The sequence below is a fragment of the Orussus abietinus genome, unplaced genomic scaffold (assembly GCF_000612105.2).
Source record: "Orussus abietinus isolate OABI.00-Male unplaced genomic scaffold, Oabi_2.0 scaffold158, whole genome shotgun sequence".
Taxonomy (NCBI): domain Eukaryota; kingdom Metazoa; phylum Arthropoda; class Insecta; order Hymenoptera; family Orussidae; genus Orussus; species Orussus abietinus.
In genome coordinates this window covers 128,781-148,389 of record NW_019394310.1, presented here as the reverse complement: position 1 = coordinate 148,389, position 19,609 = coordinate 128,781, and the positions used below count along the sequence as shown (strand labels likewise).

At 45.0% G+C, this 19,609-nt stretch overlaps 1 protein-coding gene across 4 annotated transcripts in view; it reads right to left on the bottom strand.

Moving 5' to 3' along the window:
- The window catches only part of LOC105703097 (microtubule-associated protein Jupiter), an 87,173-nt gene that overhangs the window by 18,218 nt on the left and 49,346 nt on the right, over positions 1–19,609 (bottom strand). For 2 of the 4 annotated variants that reach the window (XM_012431204.1, XM_012431207.1), the window contains exon 1: positions 12,494–12,872. The exons of the other annotated variants lie outside the window; for them this stretch is intronic. In XM_012431204.1, coding sequence (XP_012286627.1) covers positions 12,494–12,555 — 62 coding nt within the window. In that variant the 5' untranslated portion in view covers positions 12,556–12,872. Of the gene's footprint in view, positions 1–12,493; positions 12,873–19,609 lie in introns of those variants that run through there. 4 annotated transcript variants of the gene reach the window in all.

The window sequence follows — 19,609 nt, the reverse complement described above, 5'->3', positions numbered from 1 at the left end:
CGATCTAGAAGGGTGCAATCATTGTTTATCAAAACGAGACCCAACGTTAATCGGTTCGACGGTGCCGCTAACAAATGTTCAATTTTAATCATTTTTAAATCTTAACTTCGATAAGATTCGGATAAAGCCGAGAAGGGTCTGAAAAGTAATACACCCTAAAGCGAGATATCAAAAGCGATGAGTATCTACCGTTGCTCTCTTTTTCTCTAGCGGTTCGTCGTCAATTAGAAAAAAAAAAAAGAGGAAAAATTAATTAAGGTGCGTGTTGCCCGGCGGAAACCACGCGTCGCGGTCGATCCAAGATAATTCCGAAATTTTCGAGTTTTCAGGAGAACGGTCGGTAGGAATGAATTTTCCGCCCGACAAAGGACTTCCGTCACGCAAGTGCGTGTGCGCGAGCCCTTTAATCGACGATGCCCTCCGCGTGCCTCCCTTTGCCAGCACGAGCGAGACGACCTCCAATCGGCCTGCGAGTGCGTTTCAATTTCGATATCGGATATCCGGTCCCGAACAAACTACTAAAAAAAGTGAAAAAAAAAAAGAAGCAGTGTATGAATTGCGAACTATGTATCGACCCGTCACCCTGATCTGACTACGAAATAGTAGAAACGGAAGAGAAAAAAAATAAAGACACCGTTTTTCGCCTTCTTCCTCTCTTTACGCGAATCAGCTGCGCAGGAAAATTTGGCGATAGTGTATCTAACAGCAAAGGAGAGAGAGAATGAGAGAAAAAAAAGAAAAGATAGTCCCTTTATTCGCTTTATTGGCTTTGCACTGCCTTCAAGAATACCAAGGGAAGAATTGGGTTTGCGATCTCTATACAAGGTGTCTCAAAATCTGGATAGTAATACCTGGAATTGATGGAAATTGACGAAATTTTCAAGTTGAAACCTCCTTTTTGACATCTTAGGATGATTATTTATCGTGTCATTAACGATTAAAGTTGGCTAAGCTAGAGTGGCGAATTCAAACGCGCCAGTGCACTGAGAGAAAGAAGTGAAATAGACACCATTCCCTGAAAATGATGATATATAAGTATAGAAGGATAGAATAATTTAACAACCCATAACATTAGAAACTGTAATTGTAAAGTTACGATCGTATGCTTTTTAGGGACTGGGACTTTCATAACTCGCGTTGTAACGATTACTACTCTATTTTATCTCAGTGCGCTGGCGCGGGTCCCGATGTGCGGGTGCCTTGCATTACCCGTATACTGAATTTTTTGTCAATTTAACTTCTTCGTTTACTCTCATTTCATTGTTAAATTAATTATTTGAGAATAATGACAATAATTTAAGTAATAAAATTTTAATAACCCCGAAGTCGTGCGTCATTACCAATTGATGCGTCAATTAGTTAAGTCAATTAAATGAATCGATTCACACTTTCTTTCTCGATAAAAATAATCATTTAATCGATTAGTAACGCATTAATGAGTAATCGCGCAGGACCTCGAAGATGTTCAAATCGTATTATTTAAATTGTCATTAACTGAAATAACGAATAAGTGTCTGAATAATGCAGGGCACTCATTGAAAGGTACGCCGGTTCCGGCGCTTTAAATCCCGAATCCGAAGTTGATCGGGTTTAATCTTTAATAATTCTGTAAATAATCATTTCAAGGAAAGGTTAAAAAGGAACATTCGCCTTCCATCACTTTGCACCATTTGAGGGATTATTACATATGTTCTAGAACATCCTGTATATTCTACGTCCTCTTTTCCCGATCTGCCGCGCAAAGAGGACGCGACTATGCTGGAGCGCGCGAGTAAGAGAGAGACGGCGCTACGCGCACGTAATCGGAAGGGGCAATTACAATAGGAAAAGGCAATTACACCGGCCGACAGTCCGAGTGTAAACGGGCACGTGTGAATTCCCATTCACGCGTTCCATTACCAGGTCCTCTGATTCTTTCATGCCCTGTTCCGTATCATCCGTTATCATCTGCTAGTATTACCAATTATCAGATTTCGCGGGAAAAGACTCGTCATGGGAGGAATATCAATTTTTGAAAAGCGAGAACAAAAAAGAAAATTAAAATATTAAATGATTCACTTTTAGGTGTTAAGACGTTCAGTTCGACGTTAAGGCGGGAGATTGAAAAATTAACGACAGGAATACGGGCCTCCGTTGTATTCCTCGAGCGCAATCGAGGAGCGATTGCAGACATTACGCGGGCAAATCGCCACGAGATTCTCGAGCGATCGAGTTCGCTGTCGAGAACGCTACCGGCATTAACCGGTTGATGATCCTTAACGCGTCCACGGCGTCAATTGACGGCTTGTCTACGATAATGAGGTAAGTCAAGAGAGCTCGCTTTGGAAGGGAGCAAAAAAGATGCACGCTGCAAGAAGAGTATAATCTCGCACTAACTTAATGCTCCATATGGAGGAGTGCTTTTATTAACACTCGAGGATGGATTGCAGATAGTAAAATAACCGCTGAATGTATCGAGAGACACGACAGCTGATAGGATTAAACTTAATTTACCGTAAGATTGAATGTATCTCATTTAATTCTTATTTTTAATATGCAGAGTACTCCTTATCTTATTGTTAGTAACTTGATTGGACCGAGAGTCGACTACTCATGGAAATATGTATCCTTGAAAACGAATGCAGACAGTTCCTGCCTTTACGAATGAATTGCTTTCTCGCGACCGTCCGTAAATCGAGAATTTTCGTTTGCCGAAAATATGATAAAATAATAATTCCGATAAAATGAAAATCGTAAAGTAAGAGCCGCCTGTAAAATAAGATCAAAGTCAGACAACGTAAAGTATAATTGCATTGTGGTTAATGCCGGAATCGTTTTGCCCAACGATTACTGCCACGGTACAGATATATCAACGTAAGATTAGGCAAGTAGAAATTATCAGGAATTTCGTGAAGAGGAAATAAGAACGTAATAATAGTTGAAATAATTCCCGTGAGATAAGCGATAATTCTTCGACTACTCCGAACGAGCACGATGGCGGTATTTAGATCGCGGTCGCGATGACTTTTAACAAGATAATCAGGCAATTTACCGTGTAACATGCTCCTCCTCGTAATTTATAGTAAGTTCGTTTGAACGGATCATGGTGATTCCTCTAGACGCGATCGTCGCGCTACGTTGCGTCCCCGTGAAACATAAAACCGTCATCATAAAAAGTGCTGTAATCTCGAGTAATCTACTTCAAGGTTTGCCTGGCTTCCGGTCCGGATTCGTAGAGAAATGTTTTCTGGGATAGTTTCGGGTTAAACACCCGAATCACCGATGCCGGTAATTAACCCTTGTAGCCTACGATTTGGAAAAGGGAGATGATTTTATCTGGCGAGGAAAGTCATTAAAAACGATAACTACCCATAAAAAAAAAAGAAGAAGAAGAAGAACGAAGAAAATAAAATATCCTTTACACCTAATAAAGTAGTTTTTTCCGTACGCATTGAATTCATGTCAACGACGAAAACAATGAGTCAATAATATCGAATGGGTTGATTAATTTCTAGATTTCGTAGCGACAGTTTCGCGTTTCGGCAATTTTTCGCAGGAAAAAGGAAAACTTGCGAAACGGAGGAAGCCATTCCCTCGGTGAAGATTAACTAGGAACGATCATCCTTATAATGGCGCCTTGTAAAGGAAGTAGTTTGTCCGCGACTCTCTATATAAGGACGCGCCGAGTTTCAACGGGAGGTGCGATCTCAATCTCCGGGAGAAATTAAACGATCGGCCAATTAGGCGTTTGATTCGGTCTAATCGAGCGCATCGAGGCATCCGTGCCTTACACGTGGGATCGGCCGATGGGGATCGACATTTATCGGTATTTATCGATCCCCTTTGCGATAACAAAGTGCGAAGCGATCCGACGATCGACCCGATAAAGTTTCTGAATTTCTCGGGTGAGGCCCAATTGCCGGTGAATTCGCAAACGATGGCTCATTCGGGTTATCGACGCTATCTTCGGTGGGTAAGGTATAGGTGCGGAGAAACTTCGTAAACTTCCACGCCAAGTACACGTTTCCCACGATACGTTTTCCCGGATTTCCCTGAAACTTCATTATCGAATTTCGCTAATTAAAGTTGGATTCAGAGATGGCGATTCATTTGAAGCCTCCATTGAGCCGGATACTTTAATTATTTAATAATCACCCCAAGGCAAGGCGATCGGAATAATTCCGCGTCTCTATTCGTGCGCGGTAATAGACGCGCGCGTTACATTTGCGGCATATCCGCTTTATTTTCCAGACGCGATATAGGAAACCACTTTTTACGGGTAATTGGTCCGCGGACGTTGATCTTTTCCATTTTTACCCAAGTATGCGGCCTTATGGAGAGGCCCCGATACCGCATCGATCGCTGGCATGCGCATGATCGATCGGAAGACGGGGCAATTGCGATTGGTTTCTTTCCCCTGGTTCGACCAATCGGGACGCGGAGATATGCGGTGCGGCTCGATCGACCGAGCGGAAATCCTGCCTTTCGCTGTGCGGAGCACAGGTGCACTCCTGGTACCCTTCCTCTCATTATCATTTTCTCCTTTTTCCCTTTCGAGCCTTCTTCCTTTTCGCACGTCGTCATTTTTCCCCCTTCCCGCCCATTTCCCTCATTTCACCGTTTCCCTGAGATTTTGTCCCGGCCACGTGCGCAAAATTCATTTCCCTGCCAACGAGGCAACTCCGCGCATCGAATTTCCCGCGCATTTCCGCAGCGACGTCGATTACAAGGTTCCCATTGAATTAAAGGGACGGGGGGAACACGTTCCTCGCCAGACCTAATCGCCGCCATTTCCAGCGATTACCAATGCTTCTTCCGTCCCGTAATTACACTTTCCACCCCGAAACATTGATTAGTACCACGGTCGAAATTAACGGACGAGACGATGGTTAATCGATCACAGGGGACAATAAAACAAAAATTAAATATATAAATGCCTAATTGAGAGTCGTGAAGCTCGGCCGAGTTTCACGCCAAATACAGGCACTTCCCGAATTAATTAATTCACGAATTAATTAGTTCTTAGCGATAGTTCGTAGTTTGTCGCGCACAATGTGATGATATATTGACACCCATGTATATAATTTCTATTTTAAAGAAATAATTCATGAAGGAAGAACCGCCTGCGCATTTTTCGAGCTAGGTTGGTTGTAAGGGGAGTCTTCATCGGGGAGTAAAAAACAGGGCTGCGGACTTTTTGAGGAAGCCCTGGACGGAGGGGGTGTCGCGACGGAAGCCCCGTGGGGCTCCTCCCCCCGTTGTCTGCACGAGGGGTGAGTAACCCCCCGCGTGCGTCGACAGTGCCGTAAACCTCGTCGATTCGGCTTACGATTAACTCGACGAAGCGAAGTCGGATGCTCCCTTCGCAGGTCGCGCACTCGATGGCTCCATGTCGTCGATTACGTAACGCGGGTAACGAGATATTCGGCTTACGGGAAACATGATGCGTACGCGCGGAGTCTAGACATTCGAGGGGGAAGGACCGGGACGAAATGTATATATATATTCCGTGGTACATTTATATACCTATGAATGTATACGCATGCCCCGTCGCGGCACTTAACCTCTCTCTAGTGCGTTGGCATCTTCGTTGCTAATTCAGAACATCTCGAATCTCGGTGGACATCTAAAATTAGAGAAGGAATATTGAAAAAAAAAAAAAGAAAAAAATTGCATACGTTCGGTCGATCAATATATCGTGGAAAGTTATCGAGTAAAATGACCGAAGTTGAAGATAAACTGTCAATTCTTCTTGTATTATTGTGTAAGACATTTGGTATCTCGAGGGAATAGTTCCTAACGTGAAAATGATGTCAGCTGGATTCGTGAAAATATATTGGATTGTATTAAAGACGTACTTCCTTCTTGGCGTGGATTACTCTCGGGACGAATAAGACACGGCGGGTCTTAACAGGCTCGTTGACTTTTTTCGTCGCACTTATCAATCGAGAATTAACCTTTCTCAAGGAGTCTACGAGCTTAACGAGATCAACTGAACTCTTCGGCCACAAAACCTCCGTCTAGTTCGCATCCTCCTTAATTCTCCGAAGTAATTTCCCCGTTCAGTTTTCTTCATGCCGATTCAATTCCATTTCCGAAGGGGGCCAGAAAAACGAGAATAGGGTCAAGACGAAGAGAAGAAACACAGGATCGACCCGATGGCTCGAGAAAATCCCTCAAATGGGACCAATTCGCCAAGTTAGAAGACCCTCGACGCGAGCGTTGCGTGCCGCTTGATTGTCTCATTACCCTCCGACTTTTTATCGCGTTTATTAATTAAAGGATTGACCCTCTCGAGTCCCAGATCATCGAGAGATCAACCAAAGATTCGTCCGAGCGTGGGTAGTTCGAATGTTTCGTCCTCGTCCATTCTCCCCTCCAAAAAATAATTACACATCCGCGATTATTCTCCCAGTCCCATATCTCGCGCTCTCGAGATCGGCAAATCGCAATTTAATCTCGACTTGATTACCAATTAAATTACTTTCCTCCCATAATGGAGGCATTTATACTTCTGACGCGAGATTAATTATCCCCGCAATTAGGGTCATACTCCTCGGTACTGTCTCGCGACACGGACAAAGCATACGTTTCGCTTCGTCGCGTTTCCACGTGTGCACGGAGAGTCCTAATTAAACGATTTCTCGATTCCAATTTAATTTCAGTCACGATGTTACCCTTGCCGACAGAAAAACAAATCACCGCTAGAAATCGTGCTTGCATAAATCTTTATTTATTGTCATCTTAAAGAGATGAAAGTGGCGCCCGAGAGGTCTCGTTTATGAAACTTTCCTCCGAACTCGGTGTATCGAATCGTTTGGAATTTTACCACACGAACATGGGAGTCCTAAGGAAGGTTTTGACCCCCCATAATCACATTTCATTTACTTAAAATCTAATTAAAACAAGATTTCATGGGTGTAGGACCTTCCTTAGGGCCTCCACACTCACGTGGAAAAATATCCGACAATTTGGTACACCCAGTTCGGAGAAAAGTTTCATAATTGATTGACTCCTCGGAAGCCACTTTAATGTCACCTTAAAATGATGATACATGGTAGTTCTTTTTTTAGGAAGGATTCGTGAGATTTTTCTCGAGGACAGAACGGTCTTACAAGACGTCAAAGAGAGAATCGATGAAAATAGGCGTAAGATAGCACCTAGCCTTATATATATTTTTTTTTACAGGGATTAGCGAGACCACAGGGCGAGAACTGTCCAGAAGGACGATAATAAAGGGAGGGGATCGATGAAGAGAGACGTAAGATCGCGATTCGTATCTCGACTGTCGGACAGGTCCAATTGGCGAAGCAAGGGAACGTTTTAGCATAAACTTTGCGCGATGCAGAGCCGACTTGTTTATCAGGCGATACAAAGGGGGCACTGTAACAACGACCATAGAGAAAGCATTGTAACTCGAGTGCCGCCACCGTGCACTCGGGGGACGTGACTGGGGCGATTAATATCGACGATCTCTCGGGGTCCATCTTCGAGATCCGTTTTCGAGATACGCGAGAGACCGAGTCTACCACTTACGGACGCCCGGCCGCGTTTAATGGCGCCCTGTGCACAGGACGAGGGCTTCACTCGCTCAATAGACAATTGATACCGTTCTCGACTTGAACGGAAGATGGATACCTCCTCGTGATCGCTCCCAAGTGCATCGAGATACATCGGGACAAGCGAAACCGGCAGTTGCGAGACCAAATTATAACAATTATCCGATTCCTCATTCGACCCTTTTGTAACGAGTTGGATTAAAGAAAAGCCTTTTTAGAAATTCCACTTCTTAAGATGATAGGTACCACTGATAGGGCACCTTTGAATATTACGAATGTAACCCGACTCGGAAAGTGAAACGCTTTTTTCACGTTTTCTTTTACGATAAACTACCATTGACATTTATCATTGTGTTCCAATGGCAACGGAATTTGTAAAAACGTTTCATCCCTCTCCCGATAAATCGCTGAGATTTTTAATGAAATAAAAATAATACAAATAGAACGAAGGTAACCGTGTCCCAAAACGCCCAAGATGTACCTAATGCGTAAGCGCATTTCGTGGAAAAAAAAAATAATTAAGAGCAATTGATAATATCTAATCATTCTCTTTAACTTGGAGGTTTCACTGCCTTCTCGAATAGCGGCCGCGTAACGAATTTTCATTAGAAACCCTCGCTTGGCAAAGACAAATTAACTAACCGGTCTTCGGTTCTCGGTCCTTCTAAGCATTTTGTGCGAATTCGAGCCCGTTCCTGTAAATTAAAACTTGTCTTCTCCGGCTCGGAGTTGCGAGGCTGCAACGTCCCTGGAGTCGCGTAATCGCGATCTCGTCCCGCCCGGTCGTTGCCCTACATACCCAAATACATAATTAATGAATATCCGCGCGACGTCTAATTAGAAACGATAGAGGACCACAATGACAGGGAAATAGGATTTTAATTGGTAAGCAATGAGCGAAGGCACACATCGGGCAACCTCGGATCAAAAGTGGCCCCTCTCGCATAAGTCATTATACCGCAAGTGAAATCCAATTTACAGCTGTCTGCCAGGCCCCCCGACACGCTTCGAGAAATGCACGCCGGTTGTTTAATTAATCGTTAAACCGCGCGATCATTAAAGATCGATGAGGTATAATGACGAAGGTGGCCGTACAATACATCCGCACGGACCCGTGCACACGTTGGAGGGCAGTGATAAAAGAGTTGATAAGTCACAGTCAGATTTGCAGTCACGCTTTCTAGCCTCGGCCCTCGTCTGGTCTCCTTTTCTCGTCCCCATCGGCGTCTACGAGACGATCTCTTTTTCTCGCACCTGCCTTCGACCTCCCAAGATGTCGAGTTAAAATTGAAAAAAAAAAAAATAAAATAAAATGATTCCAGAGAATATTGAATAATTGGTAAATATTTAGTGATTAAAGAGGGAGGAAGGACTAACAGAGGAAGAAAATCCCCCAGTCAAAACGGGCAAGGATAAATCCTATCAGAGGCAAAGTTAACTATCAATTCAAATCATGGATTTCGATCGATGTAACTCATGTTTATGAGTCCCGGGTTTATTAAATAACGGTGAAACTGTGTAAATCGATCGACGTAACTCATGTTTATGAGTCCCGGGTTTATTAAATAACGGTGAAACTGTGTAAATAAGATCAATTTGTAGGGAAATACTCATAGAACCTTATATATTAGGGAACACCAGCTTAGAGGAGGAAGGACGATACTTAAATGACCGTTTAAAGAAATTAAAATTGAAAGATTCTTTGGAGATATTACAGGTAATAGATTTCGGCCGGACACAAAAAGCCGATATAACTTGAGGATGAAAAAAAAAAAAATAGAATAAAAAGAATGAATGGGGAAAACAGTTGATATTTTTGAGGGGCTGAGATTACGGTATCGGAAAAGTGATAAGACCGGGAAAGCGTCATTTTCTTTAAATATTAGAGGGCAGGTGTCAGCTGGAAATTGCGGGAGGTCGTAACTCCGTGAGGAACGATTTCCTCGGGAAAGTCGACATGAGGACGAGGTTTCTAATCGGCGACCAAAGGAAAAAAAAAGAGGCGCATCGCGAAGGCTCATCGATTTTCCGCGGTAATTTTAAGATCCCGTCGTGCGGGGAACACTTTGAATGCGTTAAATACATTAAATACGTTATATCGCGAGAGTTTTTAGGAAGGAACGAATATAATTTCATTCGGCGATCCGAGTGGTCTCTCCGAATCGTTTAATTTTATTCCGCCGAGCATGCACGGTGCGGAATGCCTCGATCCGAAGTAACGACCGCGCTAAATTATCCCGAATGCAAGTCCCGAGGAATATCCTCGCGGAGATGCAGCCTTTAAGTGCACGGCCCTGAGTTACGTGTCGCACGGAACAGGAGTTTAAATTGCTGCACGTGAATGGACTCGGGCTTGCCACCTTGAACTTATTCGCGCGTTCAACCCTGCAACATAATGTCGGATCGCGGTCATGCAACCTGGAGCTCGTTCGCGGATTCGTTCCCTTTCTCCGAGAGTTATGCACCTCAAAAAGATCCGACTAAACCTGTAGTTAAGGACGTTTTGTAGGTTTAAAACAGTCCCATTGAAAAAAAAAAGAAAAAAAAAGGATGGAATTTGAACTATGTTGTCTGAATTGGGCGTATTTGTAAATTGCTACCCGTTAATGAACTCGGGCTTGTCATCGCGAAATTTCGAGTTTATTCGATACTTCGATGTATTCGATTGTAGTTATGCAAACGGGAATCCACTCGTGGGTTTAAACCCGATTCCTTGAAAGTTATCTTCTTTTAGAAGATCGGGCTAAATTTCCACGATTAAGTAAACTTTGCACGGTCAAAACGGTTCTATTAAAATAGAGAGGGAATTTGAATTAAATGTATTTGTATTCGCTTCGCGTTGTTGGATTCGGGTTTGTCAGTTTAAACTCACTAGCGTAATCGATCTCTCAATATAATGTTAAATCATGACCGTGCAAACTGAAGCCCACTTGTGGAGTCATTTATCTCCCTCAAAGAGCTATGCATTGAATTTCGTACGATTAAAGGAAAGTTCAATTAAAAAGTGAAAATACATGTTGAGGGATTTTATTCCACAAATTGAAAGTATTTAAGCTATTTAATTAGAACTGCCGCGGGTGGTCGAGCAGGCGATTCAGTTTCCGACCAGAGATATCACCGCCTAGTCAATTGAAATTAAACGTCGGCTAAAATTAAATCTCGTTAATTATCCCGAGACCGATTGAAAACATCTCTAAATCTAAAATGAAGCACCACCCTCGCTTTAACCCTTTGGGTGCTAAGTACTTTCGGCGTATGGGCGAATTTTGTCAGGGCGTGCTAGCGATATTCGACCAAACGTCAGACGCACATATGCGTCGACAGCGCTCAAAGGGTAAACTTTACGAGAATGGAACTTTTTATTTCCAATTCAGATGTTACCGGACATTTTTAATCTTACCGAATGTGCTTCTTTCGTCTTACGATGTACAGGTGCATGTTGGGGAAAATTTTAAAAAAAAAAAGAAAAGAAAGAAAGAAACTGAATACGGGACAGGGAAATCTAAGGAACGTGTAACCGAGCTACGTCCTGTCTTGGTGATACCGAAATCGCGAGGAAGATAATCTCGAGGTTCGAGTCCGACCGAGCGAAGCACCCACATCCTTCCCGTTGCGGCTGCAACGAATTCCGTTGTAGCAACGCGATATCGTCGCAGCAACAATTTCGTTGTAGCAACGCGATATCGTCGCAGCAACGAATTCCGTTGTAGCAACGCGATATAGTCGCAGCAACGAATTCCGTTGTAGCAACGCGATATAGTCGCAGCAACGAATTCCGTTGTAGCAACGCGATATAGTCGCAGCAACGACAAAGGTTGCTACTGAAATCTACGGTGGCTCCTGCCAAGTACTATCCAAGAGTTATTCCTGGATCCACCAAAAACGATCATCGGGGACTGGTCAAATAGATTACTCCGACCCTTCGTCTGGTCGATGGACTTTGCCCCGGATATCTCTAGACTGCGGTATCCCATGTTCGATTGCAGAATTTCTACGACTCGAACCCTATGCCCTGGAAAGTTCGAATATCTTATCGTGAAATGAGGAAATCCTCCAGCATCTCGAATCGACTTCTCGAAGAAACGACAATTTAATACCGACTTGGCGATCTATTCGTGCCACGTAATAACATTAACATTTTCCAGCCAAATTGCATTCTATTATTGGCCTCGGTTATTAATACTGAATTATCAGGGTAAAAGAATCTATAAGGAATTACGTGGTGCCCTCTAAATTTAAAAACGAAACATTTTTAATTGAATATTTGCCGCATTGACGATGCAATGTCTGTCGTCGTCAACGTAAGTTCAAGAAAATGTAATTCACTCGGGATGCAAGAGACAGGGGTATCGATATAACTTAGGTTGGTCGTATCTTCAAAATAATTTGATCAGAATTTTCCTACGTTTAGCTATTAATTACAGATTCACAATTTCACTTAACCCCGAAACCTGCCGAACCTAGTTATTCATAAAAATCCCCAGAATCCCGGGTGGCGGTGGAGCATCGATCGTCTTCGGTATGACGTCGGGCACCGGACGTTCCCGAAAATGGTGGCCACGGGGGAGATGGAGGAAAATGGAGGAGAATTGGGGAAAATCGGATGAAAATTCCGAACAACGACCCGAACGAAACGAACCACCCAAGACCAAAAGGTGACGCTTACAGATAGCTCCTAATGACAAGCCAACGAGATTACCCTAAAACCATCCCTAAAATAAACCAATTGTCTCTAAAGAAACCTACAGAAGCCCTGGAGGAAACTCAAAATTTTTCAATTTCTCGCCGGGGACTAGAGAGCATCGCGCGAAGATGACTTTACGGGACGACACTGAATCATTCCCGAGAAGCGAGGAGAGCAACCCTTCCGTTTCCGTGCAGCTCGAGAACGCGCGCACTGGGGCGAGGCACCGGTAAAAAGACGGCCGAGACGCGCACTGCGACGAGTGGCATACCTCTTCTTGCCGTAGCCGACGTTGTCGAGCTCGACGTGCCTGTACGCGGCGTAAGTGGCCATGGCTGGTGTCCTGCGCTGGGTCCGCGAGGTGTCACGGAGCGGTGCGCCGGATCAGCTGACGTGCTCGCGGCGCGACGTCTCGCTCGCTCCTGCGAGTCGGGGTCGTGCGAGCGCGAGAGAGATGCGGCTAGAGCCGTTCCGCGGCCCGATAGGCCCTTTCCGTTGGGTCCTTTCCGTTGGGTCTTCCGACGCGTCTTGGGTGCACTCGATGCGGGTCGGGCAGTGTCGTCAGTCGGGTGCTGTCAGCCGCCGATCGAAGACCGATGCTTCGCGATCCTCCGTGATCCGTGGGCGTGCGCGATCGCGTCCAGAGCGGACTGGCGTGCCGAGCCTAGGACAGGCTGGTTTATAATGCCACCACCAGTCTCCGTCGGAAGAGAGCCTACCCTTCCACCGGAGGCCACCTCTCCTCGCTGCTCCGCTCGAGCTGTCTCTCTCGCTCGCTCTCTCTCTTTCCTCTCCTCGGTCTCGCGCAGCCCTACCTAAACCTAGGCTCCTCTCCGAGAGACCTGCCCTCCCACCTCCGCGCAAGGGTACACCCACGAGCCGGCGCAACCCGGACACCTCCGATGCGCCGCGCCACCCTCGCGACGCCGACGCCGACACGCCGTCCATTCACCTCGATCAATACACCCCGGAGAGACTACTCCGAGAGACCTATAGATACGGATGTATACGTCATTTCGCGATCGTCTGGCTTGGATCCGAGGAGAATGCGTTTTTATCGTTCCTCCCTTTTATTTACAGGAGATGGATTGCTGGGGCTGCGAGATGCGGGAAATGGACGCACTCGAAGATTGCATCCCCTCTTAGGGATTGGTGTACGCCGTGGATTGGGATAAGACCATAGATTTTCATCTCGCAAACGGGTGTTTGGTCTTTGGCATGAGGTTCCTTCCTAATTGTAGGGGGACATGTACACCGGATTCGTGCCCACGAGTTAAGCGTCCATATTATCGTTGAAAATGGAGGCAAAGAGATATGTAGATTTGCTTTTCTACGACGCTCGGTTATCCTGGAATAATTAGTTGAAAAATAATTAAGCAGGTGCACCGATTAGCGGAACGCGAAAATTAGGTCTACCAAATATTGGATTGGCCACAACCATATCCTATGATTGAACCAACATGAATTTTATCGATCGAAGCGAATATCTTTCTATGTGTAGAGCAGTGCCTGACAACTGACCCTGCGACTCCGCGCGCTGCAACCGAACGCCGCGGACACGTGTCGCACCTATGTGACGTATCGACTGTCCGGCCGGATATTGGGCGCACGAGCCCGAAATCGAGGAGGTATCGTTCCTGCCCTCCGTCTGGTCGTACCCGGAGATACACTTTCAAGGTTTCGGGAAGCTCGTCCGGCCGTAAAGAGACTCGTGCCCACGAAGGTTAGGGTTGCGACGCCGACGGATCGATCTCGCGCGACGACGCGCGAGGTGCACGTCTCGTTGCGGCGATCCCCTACTTAGTTGCACCGTTTATCCCCTTTCCTCTTTTCCGTCTGGAATTTGCATATGGAGGAGCTAGATCCCGAAGCGCACGTTTCTATGTACCGATAAAGCCACTTTCGAGCCGCGAACCGTATCTGTGCCCACTGGCCTATGATTTTGACCCGATAAACTGACGAATTTATGAGCGCAAGGAAATTTTATCATATGCACCGTTATCCAACGGGAATTATCCACGAAATTATCTACGGAATTTGGTTCGGTGAGGAGGACTTCGGAAGCTTTAGTTAAACAGATATGACTAAGAACGCGCGTTCCGAGGAGGTCTCGTCCAATATTAATTAGGGAGATTTTGTTTGGCAAATGAGATTAGATAATGTACCAGTACCGTTGTACCGAGTCTCTTGTCGTTACTGGAGATAGTGGCGCGTTGAAGTTTGTAATCTGTATGTAGCGTAGTGACTCTCTCCGAAAACGGTAGAGGTGATCGTTAATCACTATGTTCCAAATGATCCCGAAAGTCTTGGAAGGGACTTTATTAATTGTCTTCAATTGTCACTATTAAAGACGATTACCATCTAGGGATTTTCTGATCGTATTTAGATATTTAATTCCATTACACGGAGATAGGAAATAGAGAATTTCCTGCGGACGCTTTCGATCGAGTTTGCGAGGAAAGAGAAAAACGCAGCGGAAATGGAAAGCGTCTCTAGGTTGCATTTTAAGCAATGGAAAGCGATGCAGAACTCGAATTGTAATTATTGGGAGCACTTTCGGAATAATACCGGTACCGATACCGAATAATCGAACGGCCTGAATATGCGCGTTTTTTGCCAAGTCTAATCATGATCCGCATCGATTAAAGGCGTTTCCGCAGTTCGCGGCTAGAATCGCGCCGGGAAAGTCCTCCAATGGCTGCGGATATAGTTCACGGTATATATAATGATAGCAAGGCGGTACGGTAATTAGGTTACACCTCGGTACACCGTTCGATATGTCTTTGTCTATGTGGAATCGGCGTTTCCGCTCCAATGGTCCGGCCGTTCCGCAGAGGAAAGACATCCGGTCAAATTAGAACGGACCTTCGGATCCACGTGGAGGCACAAAAAACAGTCCATCTCCACGGAACAGGCAGTAAACCTGCAAACTGCCCGCAATTTTTCTCGTATGACTTTGCATATCCTCCGGGGATCGCAAATCGCTTCCAAAGAAGAGATCGCTCGATATTTCCGCTTCCGCTCGAGATTCGAGATGAAACTTCAAACCTAGCCACGGGCAAGTGCAACGTCAATAAGACCTGAGCACTGTATGTGTACTTGACATTGGTTGAAATTTCTGCTCGCTCCAAATGATAAATCGAGTCAAAATTCAAAATAAAAATGGAGAGGATCGCTTAATTAGATATAATGATTAGAGCGGTTATGTAATAACGGTGAATTAATTTTAGGAACGTTCCTAACCCCATAGCCCCACAAGTACCTCTCGCATACCTCGTCGATGCCCTGTATACTATACCTATACTTTTGCCGTAATACCCATTATTTCCCCTCCTCGCACATATCCGTGGATAACTTTTAAGCACGTATTACGTTTCCAGCAACTCCCGTTATTTCCACAGTTCGGAGTATTTATTTATCCCGCAGAAAGGGATTTATCCCCGGAATTTTTTGGACGCTTTACCTTTCCCAGACATGCGAGACAAGGAAACCAACGGGGGGGAAAAAGGGAAGGACAAAAAAGAAGAACGAAACTTCGAAGACTTGGACCAAGTATCCGGTGTTCAATTGGCGCAAAAGCCTCGAATGGGCACTTTGTTGCAGAGTCATCGAAGAAAGAACCGTCTCGACGGAATCCTGGCACGAAAACGGTCCCGCTTGTACCGAGTCCGACGCTTATGCAAACCCCTCTATGCACCGGAAAGGCCTGCACCGAGACTCCTTCACTTATGCAAGCGCATCTATACACCGGAAAGTCCGACACCGCCAAGGGGAGTTTGCGTTTCTTAAATGGGAATCCTCCGGGCCGACTTCGTCACCATTATTGACTCTTACGTCTCTACCTTTCATCGCCACTCCTCATCTTTCATTTCAGAGCGATCCCACTTGCCAGGTGAGAGCACCTCGCTCGTTTCATGGCGCATTGTCCGATCTATAGCCGATTTCCACGGGTCCCTCTCCGATCCTCGAGGCATTCCGGATGGCCACTGATGGGATATTAAGAATCACTCAACAGTGACGCATTATTCAAACTACTCGATGCATCCTGGAAAGTATCGCGCATCGATTCGCGCGAAAGTTATCAAGGAAGCGACCCACTGGAAGTGGCAACTTCCATCGTGGAAAGGATGCCTACATGAAGGTCCACGCTCTCTTCAATAATGATAAAAAAAAAGAAAAAAGGAAAATGCATCGAATTTAACATTGATGACTTCAATCATTCTCGAAGTTCGGGCCATTTAAGGTGAAGTGAAACCCCCTTCAAATCAGTCGATTCGAATACAACACTTTTTTTAAGGGTATTAGACCGAACTGTCCGAAACTTTGACACATCACTCCTGATCATCTAAAAATTGTCCTGACACATTAAAAATTTGGATTTTAATCGATAAACTCGCATTTGAACGGGATAAAAGCAAGAAAAGTGTTGTATGCGCTTCTATGCTAAAACGATGGGAATACGAGGTCTCGGAGGGAAAATTCCTTGATATTTATTGTACAAAAACGACAGGTGGAGTATACCATTCGGTACAATATCCAATATAATTCGACACAACTGTCAATATAAAAACATTATAAAACAATATAAAAAAAATCCTCTTTATCGACGTCGATCAAGTTGCTCAACGTGTTTCACTTCACCTTAAATATCCAACATTTTATCATATTATTGGTTTTATATGCGAGATGTCGAAAAAGTGACCGAGCGTTGGGAAGACGTTGTGAACGTAAAAAAATATCTTGTCCAGGAACGTTGTTACATTTAACTTCTGAAAATAAATTTCTTTAAATGCAAAATGATCGGCATGAATTTATGGGGCGGCACGGTAGAACCTATTGTAAAATAAGAGAGACGCGAGAATTGAGTACCGTTTCTCGCAAAAAGGCTAAACACCTTTTGAAGGTTAGTGACTTTCTTTTTCGGGTTAACTTCTTTTCCTATTAATTAATGTCGCATTTCCTGTAAGCCGTGACAACCGTGGCGAGCCTTGCGGTGTTCCCTTTTTCCTCGTTTAATTCAAGGTCGACGTTTTCGAGCGAAGTTCACCGACTCGTACGCGGCACGCGGATGTTACCGCTGGTCCGAGGAATTACGAAACCGCAATAGCAGCACCCGGTCTGGCTTCTCCGCCGTGGCTGACTTCCGAGAGGCGCTTAGCCGACGATTGTGGGACTTCGCGAGGTGCAACTTTATACGGCGATATCGTTGACCCCGGCCAGTTTCTACCCCAAGTCGCAACGATCGTTCTCGATCGAATCTTTAAACGCTGGGACCATTTTCAATGAAATCATTTACGTAAACGTAGTTTAAATGGAAAACCCATTTTAACCGCGGTCTAGCACGTTAACTTGTTAACCGAGGCTTGTGGAACTCGGCGTCTGATCCTCCGATCATTCGGTTTGCCTAAAGAAATTTCCGTCTCGTTTAATTCCCTAGACCTCGACGTTCATTTCCCTCTCCGTCATTAATTAAATAGGCCGAGTAAAATCGAAATTAACATTTAAGACACAATTACTGTTATCAAAGGGTAGAGCAAAGTCTGCGGTACATAATGGCGCATGACGTGGACATAGAGGAGAAACGATTTTAATTGAAAACAAAACATCAGGGACCCTATTCTCCAGCTCATACGAACAACGTTCGCATACGAAATTGGCAGTTTCATGCACGACTTTCAAATGTTGATCAACGACGCGTTTTCTCAACGATGCAACATTATCCATGCAAACCTATTCGTATGCGAGAAAAATCCGTATGAACTTGAGAATCGATTTAGGATAGAAAAAAAAAACTGCAATAACTCTCTGGCCGACCTGATACTTCGAATTCTCACGGGATGAGTGCATTCGCGAGGCTTATACGAGGTAAAGATTTCCCACTAGGAGCGAAAATTCGTTCCACCTTTGCCGGGACGTCGAAAGCGAGAGAGATCGGGCCAAAGGGAGAAAACGAGACCGGCCAGAAAAACTGGGGACACCATTTTTGCTCCGCGGATTGCTCAAGGCCCGAGTCGCGTGAGTCGAGGATATCGATTCTTTGCCGGATCACCTGAGAAGTCAATCGTCGGAGGACTTCGAGACGCGGACAAGCTGCCGATAAAATTGATTTCGACGTTTTCTCGTTTTTAACGAACAAACACCTCGCGTTAGAGCCAATGCACGCACCGGGCGGGTCGAATGACCGAGGGAGCGATGGGAAATAATTGTGTAACAGTTTTTCTGCAGGAGAATTTCACGCAGCGGACCGAAGCGGCGCTTTCCGAGCTCGGCTTGTCACGTACCGAACCCCTGGATCTAAAAACTCCCTAGGAAACCTTATAATTGGAACACCGTACATGTGTGCACGAAGAGGTGACGTCACAGGGCAAGTATTCAGCGGGTCAAAGTAGTACCGGGTCTGCGACAGAGATGGCAGGCGTCGTCGGAATTTTCAGAACGCTTTGGATAAACGGTAAAATCACGGTAAGATCACGGTAAAATTGGAAAGTTTTTCCTAGATTTGGGTGCTGCACAGAAAGAAAAAACTGGATATTTATGGTTCAATTTTGTACTCTCAGGATCTCCTGGCTCCGAAGACTGGTTTTTTTTAAATGAAACTTCTTATGGAATGATAGTACGTGTAAGTTCACGTGTTATGCAAGGGACCCGTTTCAAAAGCGAGAAGTTTCTGTTTTTACAGTTTATTACTATTTATTTTCATGTTTGCGTGTTGGTATCGAGACAATTTGCGTAAACGTTTTCGTTCACGTTGGTACGATATTCTCTCGGTTAATTATGGAGATTTAAAGTGGAAGAGAAATAATGTAAATGAAGAATAATAATTATGCCCAAAACAACTAGTACCTAGCGCGGAAGAGCGTTCCGGGAAAGAATAATTAATAATGTCTGAGAGTTCTTTGTGACTTACAACGTGACGGGTCTCTTAAATTTTTGTCTTCTTCGACATACATGAAAATCAATAAGATCGGCCGCGGACACTTGGGAATGTTTCCTTGTTAGAAGTTTCACTTCCAACGGGGCCACGGGATTGAAGGCGAACGATTACAAAAAAAGGTATTAGGTATGCACCCGGATTATTACGGGACGCGTAAAAATTAGTCGAGCGCTCCTCTCGCCATATGGGAACGCGAAACGTAATCGTCAAACCCACGGGTACGGGTCCAAGTTAGCCGTCTAATGTTAGCCGAGTATTTCGGTTCCATGCTTCATCCTTTTTTGCAGGAATCCTCGACGGCTCCCGTCCACGTAGCAGGAACGAGAGAGAGCAAGGCGGCCGCCATTTTGGTACCGTTTTAGAAGGACGCGCTATTACCACGGTCGGGACTCTTTAACCGGGACCTCGGCGGGTTTTGCTTTGAACTTAGCCGCGTGTCCGGATATAATTTTC